This window comes from Lepisosteus oculatus, chromosome 5 (assembly GCF_040954835.1).
Source record: "Lepisosteus oculatus isolate fLepOcu1 chromosome 5, fLepOcu1.hap2, whole genome shotgun sequence".
Taxonomy (NCBI): domain Eukaryota; kingdom Metazoa; phylum Chordata; class Actinopteri; order Semionotiformes; family Lepisosteidae; genus Lepisosteus; species Lepisosteus oculatus.
The window spans coordinates 22,951,574-22,972,720 of record NC_090700.1 but is presented as its reverse complement, the minus strand read 5'-3'; the positions used below and the strand labels follow the sequence as shown (position 1 = coordinate 22,972,720).

Sequence of the window (21,147 nt, the reverse complement as noted above, 5' to 3'; positions counted from 1 at the left end):
ACCCAAATAACAGACATGAATGCAAAAATATATAGTGTTTCATTATTTACTAAAGGGAAAGGGCAACACTATTTTTATAATTCAGATTTAGAAACAATTAGCATTGGTGAGTGCATTTCCAACCACAGCAAAAGTAAAATGTACACAGTAACTTGTAAAACCTCCAATTCACAAAATAGATACAGTTTCCAGGTATGCATAGCACCATATTATGCCCAATGGGGCAACAAAACATTTGGTGACATGAAGAGGCCTTATTTCATTGTAAAGTAGAAGGCTTGCGAATACATCTCTGCATGCAGATCACGTTGGAACATTTCTGAGGTGAAATGTCTTCTGCAGAATCTGTACTTATTTGCTTGTACATCACATTACATTCTTCATAACAGCAAATAATGAGCAGTTAGGGCTGCATTATGTCACAATTTGTGGAAAGTCTTGCTCTCACCCGTGGAGAGACCAGTGGATTGTGACAACACAGCAACTTCCAAAGTATACAAAGTTCACAATTTTGTGCTTAATTCAAAATTAGTAAAATATTTCTAAATGAACAATTAATTTATTTTGTTACTGTTGTAACGGAAAGAATAAGGTTCTGGATCCCAAGATGAGTTTATTGCATGCAAGGAACAATAAAGCCGAAGTCTTGTTTCCCACAAGAAACAACAAAACCGAAGTATTGTTCAATGTGCCGGTACAAACTTTAGGTTTATATAGTCCTTCCTTGCTGCTTCGGACGTCATTCTGTGTTATGGTAAAGAGGGGGGTCATGGTATTTGGCCAGTTAAGAGACCCTGGACAAATGGTTGGTTTAAGATTACGTCCCCAGGGGGTTCCTTGCTCGCATCTGGAATCCTTATCAGTTAACCCCCTTTCCTCCCATAAACCCCTGTTGCTTAGAAGTCTAATCTTCAGGCAGAACTGACTTAAGTTAACCCTTTTCACATCTTGTGTCTTACTTCATTCTCCCCTTATAAAATATGACATACGTCAGGACTGCCTATTTTTTACACATACAATGTCAGGGCAGATCTTTCCTTTTTAGATGTACAGGCATGCATTACCATGACTTTGTGCGTTCCACGGTTACAACAAGATGTGATTGATGTTTTTGTACAAGTGATAGTTACATTTATACACATAAAGCAATCCTAATCCTACAAATACATAAAGTCCTACCCCAGGACCCAAATGCAGACCTCAGCCATGTGGAGATCTATTGTCAGGATCTTGGAATAGCAATATTGACCCAACTCTGATTATCATTTTTTGGCTGATAGATATGCCAACACCTGGAATGTATTGATACCATATCCCCAGTAACGCTCCTCAGGCCTAACAAGCACACTGTTGGTCCACCTTAGGAAGCATCAGACACAGAAACGGTAACAACATCCTTCTTTCTGTTCACTCATTCTCTGGTGCCGTGGCTCGGTGAAAGTGCGATGCGTGGGTCCAGCGATCTCATCCTCTCACTCAGATGGCACAGTCAGTAGTTAGTGGCACTTGATATGGTCACTCCCAGCAGGATTGCAACATCTAGCAGGGTATCTCTTCTTCACCTACACCCACTCGCCAGGTATCCGGTCGTGTCTTCACTCTACTGGAGGTCCCCAAGCGTCCGGCACCTGTTCACGAGCCCTGTGCACCGCTTCAGTTAACCAACCTACAACACTGTAATAGAGAGTTAGTAAATTCAACCGTCCGTTAGCCAAACTTGGCCTCCAGGGAGTTTCTTTGGTTGCCCATTATGATTTTAAATGGGCTCAGTCTCACAGTTCCGTTTGCTCCAGTCCACAAACTGCACAGGACCACAGGTAGAGCATCTACCCACGGTGTTCCTTCGGTTGATATTTCCTTTGTTGGTCTTTTAGACTGTGGGTGATGGGGGCAATGTAACTTCCACCTCACACTTAGTGAGGCGATTACAGTCTGGCACACCTTCGCAGTGTAGTATGCCCCTAGATCACTATCCAAGGGGCAGGGCAGTCCGCACCACGGGATCATCTTTGTCATCCACCTGGGTATCCACCAGCATGAATTTCTGGCTACAAAATGGTATTAGGCTGTGAGAGCATGCAGGGCATCTGGTGTGCTGATGGCCCCACACCCCATCATCATACAACCCCACATTCTTTTCGCATTTTTTATACACACATCTATTAGAGGCCTCAACCTGAATTCTCCCTTTTTCCCCAATAGAGGTTTCACAGGAGTCTCAGACTCCTGCTCTCCCAGTGCCGCTCGCCTGGCATCTGCATCTGCATGGTTGTTACCTTGAGTTACTGGAATTCTTTATTTATTGTGTTATTTACACCTTACTCAAGCTGCTTCAGTCGGCAGCTGTAAAACTAGAAATCAGTTCAGAGACAAGCCCAGTATTCTCAACTGGAGTCCCTGCCGTTGTGAGAGAATCCTATTTCTCCATAGCCATCCAGAATTGTGGCCTACATGCATCAAATACATACATTATATACATGTACAGTAACCTTTTAACATCTTTCTTTTTACAATCTTCTATCAGGGCTCTAAACTGGCTTGCTGCACTGAGGCAGTGGAGGGGCATTTTTCCGATCGTTAGCACCTCGAATTCTGTTCTGTTCTAACAGCTCAGCCTTTTTTCTGTTCTGCATCATGCATCAGAGAGGACCCAGCAGTAAACAGTATTACATTTTCTGAAATTTTCACGGTCCCCCACCTTTTGGCTACAGCATCTAATGGTATAATAGTGCCTACTGTACCTCCATGCTCCTGCGTCAGCACAGCTGCCCAGAACCCTTTTTCCACACTTACATACAAAGAATGGTTGATCCCTCTGAGGAAACCCCAGTCTCAGCACCTGTAAGAGAGCTTGTTTCAAATTGTTACAGGCGGCTTTTGCTGCAGGAACCAAGGCAATCTTGTCCTTGTACTGCACTCCCCCCTTAAGCAGATCTGTTAAGAGTTGTGCACCCCGTAAAAACATTGCACCCAGGCCCTGTTAAAATTACACAATGCTAGACACAAAAGGGCCTTATCATAACTGCTTAATATTAGACACTCTAAACCTGAAGCAACTCAGACTTGTGGGTTTCCTCGTCAGGGAAGCACTCAGAATACCATCAACATACTGAGTGATCACAGCCAGTTGAAGCCACGTGATACCCTGTTCTGGATAGTCATTCCTTGTAATGCTGCATAACATCTCAATCCAATAGATCTAGGATAAAACCACCCACATTCGTGTGATAAGTGCATGTGAATGTTAAAATCTGGTACTCGGCAATTAAAACTTGCTGCCCCAATACTCCTGTGGCCTCCTGCCGTCTCCCCATATACACTACTCTATAGCACACTGTGAAGTGAGACAAACATGACAGTAATGCTCCGGTATCCCATAACAGAGCAACCAACACACCATTAACAGTACATTTTAGGTTTAACTCATTTTACACACTGGACTGGGACAGACATAGGGAGGCTACAAGGGATTTACAGGATCTAATCTTTAGGTAAACAGATCTCTCACAAGACTGTTTATGCTCCCCAGACAGAGCTCTTAGCAGGGTGATAAATTCTTCACCATTCTTCCCTGTCAGTTGAACCACAGGGCAGGTCCCTGCTTCCTTCATCTTGCATCCTTCTGGAGTATCTGGTTTCAAGCCATTCTAATAAATTCATCTTTGGTTCACCTATTACAACTAAATGTATATAAATACAAAAAATGTTTATTTTTAAGTCCACCTGTACTGTACTTATAGGTTTCAGACGCTCTCATATTTTCCAATCTCTTTAGTTATGGCTCCAGCCAGTCCGGCTGGCTAAACACACTCGCACTGTCATTTAGTATACCAAAACTCACAGTTACACACATACAGATGCAGCCATTCAAAACGAGCAGGCAATACCGCATTATTTTGTGGTGCTCTTGACGCAGTCTACCACGAGTTACCGTAAATTCTCGTATAGTTCCTCAAGTAAAATAATAGTATCCGGAATTTCCGCAAGGTGGAGCTAATAAAGCTCAACCTCTCATGTTTGAGCTGTCGCCATCAAAGTCTTTAACGAAGATATTACTAATAGTATTAATAATGAATGACCTTTGACAAGCTGTAAACTCAAAGTATTGCCCTGGTCCACATTCTTTTTTTCATTGACCATCTTTGTAAAAGTAACACCACAGCATTTCGCAATCACGCATTTGTTTCCAATCATGCAAAGTACAGTAATTTTTGAGAATCTCCGATTCACCGTGCCTTTCACATGCTCATAAAAGAGATTGATTTAGGAACATAAACATATACGGTATGTATATTTAATGTCTTTACTGTGCCCGTTTTAAGTATTGAATATTTATACGGAATTTTACCACTGAAGGGAAATCTTAGTAGCTGAGCATAAAAAGAATAGGAGCATACTGTAACGCGTGTGAAAAATACACATCAGTACTCCATTTCTCCCTAAACATTTTAAGCATCGAAGTCCAGTAACGTGATACTGGAGTCAACAAGCATACTTTTAGATGTTGATTAAAAGGGAATATAATACGGAATTGCGTATCTAAAGAAATTAATAACGATATAATTATATTCATGCACCGCAACACAAGAATAGTACACGCTGTACAATGTCTGTTGATACTGTTTCTGTAGTGCTTTTTCAACACTCCTCATGTGACTTTGCCAGTGCCGCCGTGGGTTAGGTTCCCGAGTTATACATCACACGTTGGGTGTTCGAATCCAGCCGGAGCCATGACTTTTTTTTAACAAACATTTCTTTGAAAAAATAAAATAGGGTTAGCGTTAGGGTTACTGTCAAACTTTAAATCAACAATTGATTTAAGGAGGATCTACCAAAGTGCAATGAAATACAATATTATTGTTGTTATTGTTGTTTTTATCCTGTAAAGCGTTTTGAGAAGCCACCTTTAAAGGTGCTATATAAAAGCGCTGATTCTTATGGAATGTGTTTTCTTTCTTCTTTTTTTCAGCATGGAATAAACCTATTACTTGATTCTTATGGATGCCCGGTTCCGCCGGGGTTTCCAAAAAAAAACCCATGGAATCGCGTATCTAAGGAAAAAGCATTCTCTCCTCATGTACAGCATTTGAGCTTTAAATTTAAACTGTGTATTACAGCATGTTAATCATCAGTCATTAAAAAGTTGGTATATTTTATGAAAGCAAGATTGCTCAGTTGGACAAAAGTACACAACCTACCTTTATCAGAAATATTTAAATTATGCAGAAATATTTTATACAAAAGCCTTTACCGAAGATATTACTAATAGTATTAATTAATAAATTACTTTGGACAAGCTGTAAACTCAAAGTATTACGCTGGTCCACATTCTTTCTAACCGTCATTTTAAATGAAAATACCTATTATTTTTTTCTTTGACAAACACCACAGCATTTTGTTGATCTAACTAACGAGGACAGGACATTAGCTAGCCAATACGATAAAGGAATGACTTTTTTTGCTAATTTCTTTAGCACATTTGTACAAGCACTTGCAATCTGTCCAATCCCTACTTTGTCAGGCATTTTCTTTTACTGTAACGGACATAAAAACTCCCTTGCTTTTAACAGAGCGTTTCATAATTTCTAACTACGAAAATTATTTAAACTGTGACACTTATCATTCAACCAGAGCTCAAAATATCACAAGGATCCTCAAGAGCACAGCAAAGACTGTATTAAAAGAAACATGAGAATTCAAGCTTTTTTATCTAGGCTTTCTTTTCCAAATACCAGATATTATAGAACCACTTCAGAAGCCTGGCGCAGCACCGATAGAGCGTCTGCATTTATAACTTAGTTTTTAAAATTATTCAGTCAAGATGAAGCATCTCTTTTTACTTTTCAGTCCCTTAATTATCATTAAGCACAGCTTTCTCACCACTTAGACTACTTTTTGATACCATCCTTAGACAAAGCAGAAACTTGTTATACTTTCTAATGACATACAAGTGGAAAGATTACAGGGAATGAGAAGAGTGACAAACTAGTATACTTTAGATATTATTTTCTGAACCAGGGAAAATCTGATCATGTTTCTCTATAACAATAATAAAAAACTTGATTTTACATATCACCTTTAAAAGTGGCATCTCAAAGCAATACAGTAGATGTAAAAATAGTTAAAAGGACCACAGATTACAAAGTAAATACCCAGACAAACGCAAACACGTTTTTAATAAAATGCTCTTATTCATTCAGCAGAGAGAGAGAGATCCAGCAGAGACAAGACACACACACCGGTTTTCATTGACAATAAGTAATTGTTTTTTTACATTCCTCTTGTCTAAAAGGAATGTTTTGTTTGTGGACAGACTGTGCACAAACGTGAGACTGTCTTTATCAGACTTTCGTGATTTTGGCCATAGTCTGTCTCCTTAACAAAGCGATACAGTAGTGCAGCTTGAAGTCTGTACCTGTATTCAGTATGGCACAGATAAAACTTACACCATACTGATGAGCTAATACCAGGGAAAGACACTCCTATTTTATTTAAAACACAATACACCAGGAAATGTGTCTGATGCATTAGCAAGTTAAAAATTGCGTTGAAAACCCGGGCTTAACAATTGTTTCCTTTTTCTGATCACTCGCTCTCTGGATACTCATCTCAATTGCCCTGTTCTTTGTTTTCTTATTTATTTGCTGATTATGCCTGTTGCGATCCACTCCTGCCCTCACACATAAAGAAGACTACTTTAAATTTCTTTGTGCGGTCCATAGTGCAATTAACCCTTGCTAATACATTTGCGGTCTTTTCAAAGTATGTGCTGTCCTTTGACAAAACAAGGCTCACCTGTTTTTCGGGCTTTTAAAGTCGTGCGATGTGTAAGCAGGAACACATCATTATATCTTACATATGAAAAATACATAATATAGCTCCCAAACAAACGCAAACGTGTTTTTAATAAAATGCTTTTATCCATTCATAATCTGACAATTTCAGGAAGACTAAGGAAGGACTAAGGAAGTTGTCATCTGTTGTTGAAGCTCTGCGAGCTCGGTGACTTTGAGACCACTTGTTATCCCAAGTTGTTTGAATCGCCACAATTCACATAGAGAAAAAATCTATCAGCGCGGCGATGCCAAGCCCTCGTCGACACCGGTTCGACCATCACCCTGCTGCGGCCTGGTGTCCTGCCGGGCACCAAGGCAGCCGGACCCCCAGGCCGCTCACCGTGCACTTTGGGGCTGCGAGGGTGAAACACCCCTTCTGCAGTACCTTGCCCCAGTCCGTGAGGACTGTATCCTGGGGTTGGACTGGTTGCAGCAGGTGGGTGGTTGCCTTGACTTGGGCCAGCGAGAGTTGGTGGGGTGGGGGGAATGAATCAGTCTCGCGGTGGGTGGGGCAAGAGGTGTCTGGGGTGTGTGGGTTGACTTGAGCGGGAAGCGGAGGTGGCAGTGGCGGGCGTCGCTTTGGCTTGTCGGAGCCGCGGGTGTTGGGGCATGCGTGCCAGAGCTGACCCCCTGTACAGTGAGATAAGCTTGCCCCTACCCGGTCTGTAAGGCTCTCTGTGCACTGTGGGAGGCCTTGGAGGTGAGGGACGGGGTGCTGCGCCGGGGGTGGCAGGTGCCCTCCAGCGGCGAGGTCACTGCTTGGCGGCCTCCGGCTGGCCGTGCAATGCTTGGAGAACTGCCCCACGAAGCGACCGCAACACCACAAACTGCCACCTGACCTCGCCGCTGGAGGGCACCCGCCATTCCCGGCGCAGCACCCCGTCCCTGGGGCAAGGTAGAAGGGGTGTTTAACCCTCGCAGCTCCAAAGTGCATGGTGAGCGCCCTGGGGGTCCGGCTGCCTCGGTGCCCGGCAGGACACCAGGCCGCAGCAGGGTGATGGTCGAACCGGTGTCGACGAGGGCCTGGCAGGGTCTGCCCTCGGTGAGGCAGGGAAGGAATAAGCCAACTCTTCCCACAGCAGGCAGGGTGAAGCGCTCCTTGCTTGGAATAGCAATATTATGGACAATCAATTTACAATAAATATAGAAAAGCACATATAAAATTTGGGAAATTTGGTTTCAAGTCCTCATATCAACGATGCCTGTACTGTTTTCCTCTACAGTATGGTAATCTATTGTAGTGCATTCGGCCCCCTCTTAGGCTGCGCAAACGATGTTTTAGATTTTTGTAGAGAAATAGAGGCTGTACAGTATGCGTTACAATATAAACATTTACTGTCAAACTTTAAATCAACAATTGATTTAAAGATGATCTGTCAAAGCGCTATGAAACCTATTACTCAAATCTTATGGACTCCCCGTTCCGCCAGGGATTAAAAAGAAACATGGAATCGCGTATCTAAAGAAATAACAGTATACAGTAATTATGTTCATGCACAAACAGTAGCATGTTACGTTATTAATTTAGGTGTCTCCTCTTGCCTGAAAGCGCTAAATTGCATTTTGAGTGCGGTTTTGGACTTTTTTTTAAATTACAACCCATAAATAAGCTGATACTGTTTAGACTTTTAATTAATTTAAACTATTACAGCAGCACAATGTGTTTTTTCATGCAGATGGCTGGTGGCATGTTCCATAAGAGTACGGTAATTAAAAACCATTAATACTTTCGTTGGAGTTTAAATAAAGTTGATGTTTTATCTATGGGACTTCTAAACTGTGAAAACTTGTCTGTCTTTCCGTGGGGGGAAGGGAATCTTTTTCCTCACCTTCAACCTTATCACTCCCCCTTTACTCTCACCATCTGATTAAGAATGAATAAAAGCATTGTATTTTTGTCTGGGTGCTGACAAAGTAAGCACTGTCTCTCTCCTCTGGCGTTTGTAATCGTTTTTATTTTTAAATACATTTTAGCAAAGCCATGTATTTTAAAAATCTTTATTTAGTGGCTTCATTAGTGACAAGGCTAAACGTTCTTGGGAAAATGTATTTTATGTAAACCATGTTTGCTATTAATTCATTTAGGGCTTACTGACAGAATTGCTGTTTTTTATGCATGCCAAAACATTTCGGAATCGTCATCTCCACTTTAAAGGTACCCCCGTTCTGGAAGAATTTTACCTCGGAACGTTTGCCCAGTGTACATAGGCACATCCCGGAATTTTGACTTCACTGTGTAATGAAGAAATATTAAAGACTACTTAGCATAGATAAAAAAGCTTGGACTCCCATGGACAGTATCTTATAAACATATCTTTTTCTGTTGTCTTTGTTGATCTCTGAGGATCCTTGTGATATTTTGAGCTCTCGTTAAATGATAAAAGTGTCACAGTTTAAATAATTTTCATTGTTAGAAATTATGAAACGCTGTTAAAAGCAAGGGAGTTTTTCTATCTGTTATAGTAAAAGAAAATGCCCGACGAACTAGGGATTGAACAGTTTTTCAGTGCTTGTACAATCGATGGAAATGTTCAAATAAATGTGCTAAAGAAATAAAAAAGTTATTCCTTTATCATATTGGCTAGCTAACATCCCATCCTTGTTAGTTAGATCAACGAAATGATGTGGTGGGTGTTACTTTTTGTCGATGAAAAAATAAAGTCTATTAGTAAATAGTGTGGACCAGCGTAATACTTGAGTTTTAATGGTGGAGCTCATACAGCTGTGTCTGGATACCGTGGTCAAATATTCGGCTAGTGTGTATTGTCTGTTTAGGGTTCTGTAGCATTCCACACGGCTGGGCAGCTTGTTCCCCCCTCCCGCTGAAGACTTGACCACTTGAAAATACCTGTGAAACCGGTTTAATTCGTCATAGCCAGCTCTCCCGCAGAGAGTGATGAAAAACACATGAAAGACTTTGGTGCTTAAAATGTTTAGGGAGAAATGGAGTATTGGTGTGTGACTTGCGGAGTTAAAAGCTGCCTTTATTTTATTTCTTTCCGTCATCACCTGCCAGCGAGCTCTCCCGTGCCCCGACCAGAGAGAGACACACGATGAAAAAGCACATTGTGCAGCTGTAATACAGTTTAAATTGTATTTCATTGCACTTTGACAGATCGTCTTTAAATCAACTGTTGATTTAAAGTTTGACAGTAAATGTTTATATTGTAACGCGTACAGCCTCCATTTCTTAATAAAAATGTAAACATTCGTTTGCGCAGCCTAAGAGGGGGGGTCTGCTCTCACAATCCTCCATACATTCAAGTGAAAAATTAATAACGCCAATGTAAACGTCGTATTTATAATTTGTTGATAATAAAAATGTTAAGTTCTCTAAAGCTTTGTGATAGTTTACCCATTGTTATTAAAAATGACTTGGATTCGAACATGTTGTGATATTTAGAAATATAAAAGTCAATTAATTTGAATTAGAAATTGTCCATTTCTATATTTATGTCTTTATTTAGTGGTTTCATTAGTGACAAAGGCTGAACTTTCTTGGAAAATGTCTTTGCTGTCTTGCTGATAGGTTAAACTTTCGACCCAAAGTTATGTGACTGATTTTTCGCCCTGTTTCGTTGGTTAAACACAATGATCATAAGCACCACCATGGTAACTGGGATGTGTAGTTTTTAATTCAGTTTGTCTTCATATTTGGCCAGAGTTTTAAACAGAGGGCGCACCAAAAATGTTCGGTGCCATTGTCTCCGCTTTAAAGGTACCCCCGTGCTGGAAGAATTTACCTCAGAACGTTTGCCCAGTGTACATAGGCACATCCCGGAATTTTGACTTCACTGTGTGATGGAGAAATATTAAAGACTACTTAGCATAGATAAAAAATCTTGGATTCCCATGGACATATCTTATACAGTACACATCTTTTTCTGTTGTCTTTGTTGATCTCTTGAGGATCCTGCTTCTGCACCCCTGGGTGTTTCTCTCTCTCTCTCTCCCGCTGTTAGTGGGCGGGGGCTGTGTGTCTCAGGTCGGGGATGCGGGAGAGCCGGGCTGGCAAGTGGTGACGGAGAAGAAAAATAAAGGCTTTAACTTGCTTTAACTCCGCAAGTCTGAGTTCTTATGTCCGTCCTATCCGAACCCGAAAGTATTACAATATGTATCTATATAGCAGGTGGTGTACAGCTTTTTAGTATAGATTACACTTTTCTAAAATGTATTTAAAAAAAAAACACACACACGATAGAAGCAGGAAGCAGAAGCAGGGACAGTTGTCAGAAGGAAAGAAGGTGGCTATTCGTTGTTATTAAAAATGACTTAAATTCGATCATGTTGTGATATTTAGAAATATAAAAAGTCAATTAATTGTCCATAATATTGCTATTCTATTTTTTCAAAGAAATGTTTGTTAAAAGAAAAGTCACGGCGCCGGCTGGATTTGAACACACAACCTGTGGGTTACTAATCAGGCACGTAAGCTAGTAGGCTACTGGGAAAGTCACATGAAGAGAGGCGAAACAGCCCTACACAGCCCTGTCGCAGTACACGAATATAATTATATTGTTATTCATTTCTTTGGATACGCGATTCCATATTATGTTAGCAGAAAAGCTTAAAACTACCACTTTTTTACACGCTATTTCACGTTAAAGACTTCGATGCTTAAAATGTTTAGGGAGAAATGGAATACTGGTGTGTATTTTTTCTTTAAAGTACCGAGACCAGCCATATACTGTAATACTGTATGTTTATGTTCCAAAATTAATATCGTTTATGGCCTTCACACGCGTTACAGTATGCTCCTATTCTTTTTATGCTCAGCTACTAAGATTTCCCTTCAGTGGTAAAATTCCATATAAATATTCAATACTAAAACGGGCACAGTAAAGACATTTAAATCTTTCTACGACCGACCAACGCACCACGAGTGCCCCTGTCGGTATTTTGCGTCATGATGCGCGAGGCCGTAGCCAATTACCCGCGGTACGTCTCTGTGCCGCGTTCTTTGAATGGCTGCATCTGTACATGCCGGTACACAAATTCATAAAAACACACATACACATCGAAAATATATTTTTTCTCTTCGTACTACAATGCGCTGTATTTTGGTTCACTCCTACATGAATCCTTTTAATTCCTGAAGCGCACCCCAGGTTCGCTGCATTCCTAATTTCGGATGCGGTACTTCTTTAGCCCACCGGTCAATATCTTCCGGTTTTGGATTTGATCTATGGGGGAATCACGGAAGGTAGGTGCGAGTGCGGACCCCCTCGACGGGGTGTGAGACAGTTAGAGTGACGCTGTCATCAACCCCGCCAGCCCCCGCTACGTCAAGTCCTTTCCCACTTCAGGTGAGAGTACAGGTCTGCGGGCGCCCTCCCTTTAAGAGGGGAGTTCCTGTTCCGTCTCTATCACACTCTTACCAGGTGTCATCCCACTCAGGCCCCCCGTCTCCATATGGTCACTGTGGGAATTGATCCCAATTATTTTCATTTCCTGCCTGTCTGTTCCCCTATGGGAGAGCAGGATATAATTTAGTTGACGGTTGTAACACATTAACTAGTGCAGTGCGACCAGGAACTAATTCTTCCTTTAGTTTCTGATTTTCCTGCACTGCCTCTTTTCGCTTTTGTTCATTCTCTTTCGTGGTGAATAAAAGTATCTTTTCTTTCATTTATCCCGTAAACACACTTTCAAGTAATCACATCCCAATTTCTCTTTTTTTTCCCTCATGTATCTGCCACCACTGGTGCCGGCCCCGCACCAGGGTGGCAGCTACATCCTTGTGCTTTTGCCAATATTCATATGCTTTCTTTACAGGCGTCTTCACCTCAAACTCCTTCTGACAAACTCAGCTTTTCCCATGTTTTTCCTTCTTTTCCATCAACTTGCACTTTTCTGATATATAAATGGACCCTTCCACAACTTTCTCAAACCACCAGTTAGCACACATGTTCGGTCTCCTTAAGAGTTACTTTGTTGTGTGCTCATACAGTAGGGGGATGCTTTCACTTGAAAATCCTGTGCATTCCTGCACTTATTCAACTATGGGTGTCTTTTACCTCCAGATCTAAATGCCTCTCAGAGCCTTTAGAGAGGTCTTAGACTGAACTGTTCACAGGCAAGGAATGAGACCTCGAAAACCCCCTTCCTTGATCAGTAATTCACCATCCCCAGAACGGCAGCATCGCTGCTTTTCCCCCGGGGTGGACTTACGCACTGAGCTCAATCAGGGCGATTCTCGGGTCTCAACGTCCTTTAAATCCTGCTACTTAATGCTTTGCTCTTTTATTATGAGGTGTGTTTATGTATCATGCGTGTGTATATGTTCACAAACAAGAAATACACCAGAAACATACATCTATATCTACGTCTCTGCTGCTCCTTTAAAAGGAGGAAAACACGAAAAACATACATGTATCATCTACGTCTTTCCTGTTCCCTTTAAAACAAAACAAAACCACGCCACGCCTATCCATGCACGATCAAAGCGTAGCTACTCTCAGGACCCAATTCTGAATTATACGTGCATTCAAAGCACCACTCAAGCCTCAGAACTCCGGGCACAATTAAGGCCCACACCGATCCTGAGCCTTACGGTAAAGGTCCAAACCCGTTCAAAAACCCCGGGCAATTAAGGTATACACCCGACACCAGTTTCATACGTGCAATTAAAGCATATACCCAACACCCAGTTTCATACTGTATGTGCAATTAAGGCATACACCCGACACCAGTTTCGAACGCCTGTACACAATACCGCAAATCTCTGCCTCCCAGACCAAATTCTGGGTTTACAGCAAACCACCCATTACATACACCGGTGTTTTCCCCGGGCCAGAGGTATCCAGGAACTCACATTTACTCCGTCATCTCAGGCGATTCTCGCAGGGAGCAGAGACTTCCCAATCGGTCAGAGAGAGTCTGGACTTTTTTTTTTAAAAAAGAGGAGTCCTTACCTCTTAGTAATGTGCGTGCTGACCGTCTCTCCTGCCAATGGGAAGTTCTGCGCCTTTTGGAGTATCCGCCGACTACGCCAAAATTGTTGTAACAGAAAGAATAAGGTTCTGGATCCCGAGATGAAGTTAAACAGATGAGTTTATTGCATGCACGGAACAATAAAGCCGAAGTCTTGTTTCCCGCAAGAAACAACAAAACCGAAGTATTGTTCAATGTGCCGGTACAAACTTTAGGTTTATATAGTCCTTCCTTGCTGCTTCGGACGTCATTCTGTGTTATGGTAAAGAGGGGGGTCATGGTATTTGGCCAGTTAAGAGACCCTGGATAAATGGTCAATTTAAGATTACGTCCCCAGGGGGTTCCTAGCTCGCATCTGGAATCCTTATCAGTTAACCCCCTTTCCTGCCATAAACCCCTGTTGTTTAGAAGTAAATAAATAAAATGTGTTTATTTAATAGAAACTCAGTGATCTTTGTTGGGGAAAAGTAATTGAACCTTTTAATTCAAAGTATTGTAGTGTTAGTAGTGTTACCTTTATTAGCTATAAGAGCAAAAAAACAAAATTCTTATGGTTACTTACTAGTCTCTTACATCTGTTTGATGAATGTTTGCCCATTCTTCCTTATAGAACAGATTGCTCCAGATTTGTTGGCTGTCTTGTATGGACAGCCTGCTTCAGGTCTAGCCACAACATTTCTATTGGGTTGAGATGTGGACTTTGACTTGGTCATTTCAAAACCCAAAATGTCTTCGTCTTAATCCATTCTTTGGTAGATTTGCTGAAATGTTTAGGGTCATTTAGGGTCTTTAAGGTTTATGGTGGAGAACACATATTTGGCTTAATTTCAGCTCAAGACAGATGTCCTGATGTTCCCCTCTACAATATTTTGGTATGACTCTGAATTGATAGTTCCCTCAATGTTGAGAGTTGTTCAGGTCAGTTGACAGAAAAGCCACACTAAACCCATAATTTTAAAAGGATGTCCACACCTTAGTTGAGTCTCCGTGATCTTAATTTTTCTCCAGCTGTAGACATATGCATTCCAAAACATTTTGCTATGGTTTTAGAACCTTCTACATACTGATGAACACTTACACCATTCTCCCTGATGTAATCTGAGGTCTCTTTAGGTCGTTGCATGAAGTATTGCACTAAAGTGGAGATTGGGGGTTTTAATTTGCTATAAGTCATATATAATAAGTCAGAAGTTGTAACCTGTGGTGCCATGGGGGTAGTTGACACTGCATTGGGTGTGGTCAGGCTTCCATTCTCCCCTGTTCACGCCCCTTTATAAGCTCTTTTGGGTTCCTTTTCTTTATCTTGCACACACTCTCCTCCAAGAGTGGTGATCACACTGATCGGGATAACAGGATACATGACTCCACATTCCATTACCTCTGGGCCCTTTAACTTTGGAGTCTCAGGTTCACCAAGTTCATCCCGTTGTCCTCACTGCTAGAAAGCTCCTGCTCTCAGACACCATCATGGAGACTCCTGCTCCTATTCCATCAGGTCACCGTTTCATACCCAACCAGAGCCTTAGACTCCCAGGTCAGCCTCCAGCCTTGATGTCCTCCTCTGATGCCACCAGGTGGCATCAGACACACACTACCTACATCACCGAGTCTCTTCAGCACTACACACCATGCTGAGACCCAACACACTGTCCCTTTCTACACACTAACAACCCTTCCGGGGCCTCACTCTCACGCCCTTAGGTTGTGAACTCACAGCTACCAGTGCACCTCACATCCTGCCCAGCCATCATTGTGTTGTAGTGGCGAGGCTTATTAATAAGACAGAATTAAGTGTTGCTGTGCTTTCCCAAATGAGGCCTCATCTCTCTCTTCATCTCTGTGGTGCAGCCACAGAGAAGCTATTCATGCAGGCTGATTTAAAGATGTTTTCTTTTGATAAGGGACAGCTCCCAAAGGGGGATGCACTTAGCTAAGCCTGGCTATCATGATCAATGGTCATCCATTGGCGCCTATCTGTCTAGGGAGTGCCAGATGGACATCTGGACTGCATTACTAAGTGTCAGGAGTAAGTGACTCATATCTCACCTTGATCAACCAATCAGGGATTGGTAGGGCTGAGTAACCCACGTGGGACTCTGATGCCCATGGAACTTTCAGCCAATCAACGAGCTGAAGTTCCTCCAGGTAAAAACAGGCAACACAGAGAGCCTGTAGTGGACTTTCCTGAAAGGGAGAATCTCCAAGGAGAATTCCAGGGCAGGACGGACCAGGAGCAGAAGGCTCCTAAGGGCAGGACATTCTCGCAGAGCGCCTCCTGACCATCCTGAGACTCAGCCCGGACAACCACGGAACGGCCAGTGTGTCCGAGTGCCAGAACTTTCCTTTGTTCTAAGAGTCGAGAGCGGAAGTTGCCAGAGAGTAACCAGAGGATCCACCCATGGTTAGCACCAGCAGCAGGCCTCGTGAACAGGTCGGAACTGTGGACAGCTGAATCACTATTCAGAACTAGCGCTTCATCAGGAACGAACCGGTCTTCTTCCTGACCTGCTGGGACCCACAGTCATCTTTTCTCCTGTGCACAAACTTTGCTAGTTAAAGCCAACACTAACTAGCCGGTCAGTGAGCATCAGCAGCGCACCGTCGCAAGCCGCACAGCACAGCCTGGCACGGAGCCAGAGAGCCCGCAGGAGATCTGAATCCCCAAAGATTGGATGAGTATTTAACTTCACTGCATTACTGCTCGAGAATTCAATTGTTATCCCAACCAGTTGATATCAATTTAATTCCTAAGAGTTATGTACTTGTTTTGAGTATCTAATGTAGAAGTTATAACCAAGTTCATTTACGAAATGGTCTAAATGAATGATATACTGAACGTATGTCCTCTTGATATATGTAACTCTTCGTAACTGACTGGATATATACCTTTTGTATTGTGATAACCCTCTTGTTAACATCTGTTAGGTTTACATGCATATTTTATGTATTAATAAATGTATCCTCGTGTATTAGTACCTGTGTGTGTGTGTTGTTTGAGTTATATCGCATGGTTGGATTCTAAAGCCATCAAAAGAATCAATTTTGTGATTTACTGCTACAATTAATAATTGTCCCAGTAAATGTCAAAAGCCTACAGAACTGGTGCCTTCAGAGAGCACACTACAGCGTTACACCATGCAAGTGCCAGCACACCTCACTGTGCTCCCCCCCACACACAAACACACTTTGTGAAAAGTGAAAAGAGTGACATTTTCACTCTTTTCCTCACAGGCTCTCACAACCCCCTCCTGAATTGTTGTTCTTCTCTACTGCATATCACTGGGTTACCACAGCAGCTAATCAAGTCTTTGTTCACTCATACTGTACACGGCGGCACGCTCTTCTTACATCGCCCTGACTAGTAGTATCTCACACCCGTCATACTGTCATGCTTCAGCCCAGCTCTCTCACAGCCCAGCCTCCACATTCCTCCTCTCACCAATGCAGCCACAGCAAGACTGAAGTCCTGCTGAATCTTTCCCCCTCTCCAGGAAGTATTCCGGCTAGTTTTAAACCACTTCTACACTTGCCCTTCATTCACTTATTCACGTCAGGTGTGGTTTCCATGGAAACGTGTCTCCCTTAATCTGGGGCTCCACCCCCACACCAGACACTCCCTGCCTTGTACCACAAACCATAAGTTCAGAGAGTGCTTGATGACTTTTAGGAACTAATCAATCATAATAATTTACAGTATCACACATGGATTCTAAATATACAATATCCAATTAATTAATATAACCAAGATATGCATAATCAACAATGTAATAGAATATATCTGTAGAACGATCTGCTGTGAACACGAATGCTGATCGTTCATTGAGGAATTAAAAATATAAAAGTTAATAACTTTAGAGTTAAAATACACATTGACTATAACGTGCTATGGTCTAGCTTGTAGGTTCAGTCAGTCTCGTATAACTAAATGACAGTTATATTCTCAGGCACAAGTAAATATACATTAACTATTGTTATCTAAACATCAAACATGCATTTGGGGTACTGGTTCAGCTCTTGTGAATAATGTGAATAATGCAATTTAATCCATGGATTAATTGTCCAAATGTCCTTGATGAGTTTAAACTTCGTGCTGGTAAAAAGGAGCTAGGCTGGGTTTCCGGAGCAGCTTTGGTGGGGCTCAGACAGCACTGCTAAAGCAAACTTCTTGCTGACTTCGATCTTTAAAACAGTCTGTGCAGTTTGTCTTCTTGGAGGTCCACAAGGTAGACAGAAGAGGAACTTGGTTCGTTCCATGCTATATTTTTTTTTTCAAAAGATCATTATCCAAAAGATAAACTCACCTCCCTTACTTTCCCACATGCAAAGACCTGTAAATATGTCTGTAGACATGCAAAGGTCATCCTTTAGATCACCAACTCCTGTAGATCCTGTAGATCATCCTGAGATAACCAAGAGGGGGCCTCTTTAGCTAAATTCCTGTGCATATAGAGAGAGGCACCTAGTTGGTTATTAGAAATACCACTTAATTCTAAATAAAATAATAGGCCTTGTTGCAATACTTGTATGGGTAAGAACGGGTAAGAACCTAGTCACTTACCTCATTGACTGAGCTGATGACTTACTTTTGCACGTGCACTAATTCTTATTTACCTGTTTCTTTTTCTATTGCATACGTCAGTTCCTCTAAACAATACATAGAATTTGTGGATATAAACCCTTTCTTTTAGAAAAGTAAGGACTAGTTTTAATTAAACAAGGATTTCATAGTGAAAATGTAAGATTTAAAGAACTACAGAAGGGGTTCACAAACTTTCAAGGAGCATTGTTAGAGGCAGTGCATTTGTACAGTGGAAGTCTTCAGGGGTGTTGAATAAACTGCCGTCTCATTCAGGAGCTGGGATTTAGCATTTGCTTGCATTTGTTGAGGGTGTGCATGAAATACCAACTGAATTTGTTTGAAATGAGAAATTTGCAAAAACAACTAAATAATTTTTAGCTCTTCTTGTTAGCTGATCTGAAATAAGGTTTCCTGATCATAGCTAAAAGCGTGAGCTGAACAGTAAAGGGATGGGCAACGTAATGCATTTGTAGTGATGGGGATGGTGCCCAGTGTCCTATTCATTCATAACTTTTTTTATCTCATCCTCATTCTTTCAGAAGCTTCACAGTGCTCCAGCTCTTTGTCATGTCACTGGAGAAGCCGTCAGACCTAGCCAATGAAAACACCTGTCTGCAACACTCCCTGACGTTAAGCCTACGCTACCCTCACAGCACCTTGCTGGACCCTGAGGTGGGCAAAAGTTCTGCCTCTCCCAAGACCCACCACATCTATGCCTCCACTGACCTCCCTGCTACCATGGGGCTGGCACTGCCCAGCGAGTGCTCCAATGAGCTGGCCTACTGCAGGGATGAGGACAGAGTCAAGAACCAGGAGAATGAGCAGGCCCACAAGCATGCTGCCAATGAGCCCACCAATGCCAAGTGGGTAAAAGAAGGTCAAAACCAGCTACGCAAGGTGGCGGAGAAGCAGGACCTGAACCGCAACCCAAACCCCTCCACTGAGGAGAAGAACATGTCCCCCAAGGACTTCCTGTCCTTCTACTCTGACCTGGAGGTCTCCACCAAGAACATTGCCAACCAGCCTCTGGTAATTGACACATCCGACAGGTTGGAAGGGAAAGAGGAGGAGGATGGACCACTGGTGGGGGAGAAGGACACAGACTCTTCCTCAGAGACGCAGAGCAGCTCAGATTCACGTAAGGATGGTTCTAAGAACACCTGCCTGTTCTTCAGGACAAGGAATGCAGTACCCAGTGACGAGGACTCCAGCTGGACCACTCTCTCACAAGCCAGCACTGCTAACAGCACCCCAGATGGGGATTCAGGTAAAGAGCCTAAGCTTTCAGACTGTTGAACAGATCAGCAACAAAAAGCATGTTTCATACAGCATGTTACTTTTCTTGAGATTTCCTGAACCATTTTTAAGAATTCTGAAATTATTTACCTTCGCGTCAAGCTTATCACAGTCATAATATGTTCATAACATCACTATGTTGCTCAGTATTATGCATTTTTGTCTGTATGCAGATTTAGTTATAGTGTCTGGGAATGATTCATTTTGCTTTAGTATTGTTAAGGAATTGTAAAAAAATACAGGGGGTTTGATAAATTGTAAATAGGAGGTTATTAAATCAATGTAAAAATTAGGGTTCTGACACCGGCTTGTGTATATATATTATAAATATGAATAATTTCACCCCCAGTCAGCGAAAGTGTTATTGAGCCTTATGCGGCACGTGTGTCCTTTTATTCACCAGCAAAGCTCTGATGATAGGGGGTAGTAAGCCCATAGTGCGACAGTACACTCACCACAAATCAGCTTTTAGTGGGGAGGAGAAAATAGTGATGAAACCAGTTCATAGATGGGGGTTATTAGGAGGCCATGATTGGTAAGGGCCAATTGGAAATTAGGCCAGGACACCGGGGTTACACCCCTACTCTTTTTGAGAAATGCCCTGGGATTTGAATGACTAGAGATAGTCAGGACTTCATGTCTCATCTGAAGGACAGCGCCTTTTTACAGTGTAGTGTCCCCGTTACTATACTGGGGCATTAGGACCCACATGGACCACAGGGTGAGTGCCCCCTGCTGGCCCCACTAACACCTCTTCCAGCAGCAACCTTAGTTTTTCCCAGGAGGTCTCTCATCCAGGTATTGACCAGGCTCACACCTGCTTAGCTTCAGTGGGTTGCCTGTTGTGCGTAAGACAATAAAGTTGGAAACCTTGCTGAAATTCAGCTGCCACCCCCAGGCACAACAATACTAAATGCTTGTTGCTAAAATTGTTAATAAAACATTTAAGTATTAGTACTTAAGGTGACAATTTTTGTGTTTACATACTTCTTGTTGCTCAACCCTGGAGAGTTTCTTTCATTGTGGCCAGATAATGTAGATACATTTGCTTTTCTTATCTCCCCTCATACTTGTATTTTTAAAAAGTAACGATCTTCATTTCATGGTGAATTATGATTTGACTCATGCAGTGTTTTCAAAAGCAGAAAATCACAGAAGGTCATTTGCATTAAAATTCTGCTTTCTCTGGGAAGGGTTTTGCTTTCTCTACGGTCCTTCATTTTGGAATGAAATTGTTCTGTGGAAGACTTGCTCCTGCAACCAGAGTACACTTCCCAGATTAATGAATAATAGAGAAGTTGCTCATCTTCCAAAGGTGAAAGTATTATTCTAAGCATTTCTCAGAGCACTAGCATAAAAATTAAGTAAAAAATAGAAATAGTTTTTACTTTTTGTTCACTTTACATTCACAATCTCATAGAGATACTGGGGACATATCAGATGTTAAATTGAGGAAGTTAGACAGTAACGTCAGCCCCAACCCCCACCCCTGGACAGACAAAG

The 21,147-nt window shown here is 42.0% G+C and overlaps 1 protein-coding gene across 4 annotated transcripts in view; it reads left to right on the top strand.

Annotated features, from left to right (window-relative positions):
• The window catches only part of apbb1 (amyloid beta (A4) precursor protein-binding, family B, member 1 (Fe65)), a 49,765-nt gene that overhangs the window by 3,516 nt on the left and 25,102 nt on the right, over nt 1–21,147 (top strand). For all 4 annotated transcript variants that reach the window (XM_015341857.2, XM_006628206.3, XM_015341855.2 and 1 more), the window contains exon 2: nt 18,888–19,615. In XM_015341857.2, coding sequence (XP_015197343.1) covers nt 18,916–19,615 — 700 coding nt within the window. In that variant the 5' untranslated portion in view covers nt 18,888–18,915. The remainder of the gene's footprint in view (nt 1–18,887; nt 19,616–21,147) is intronic.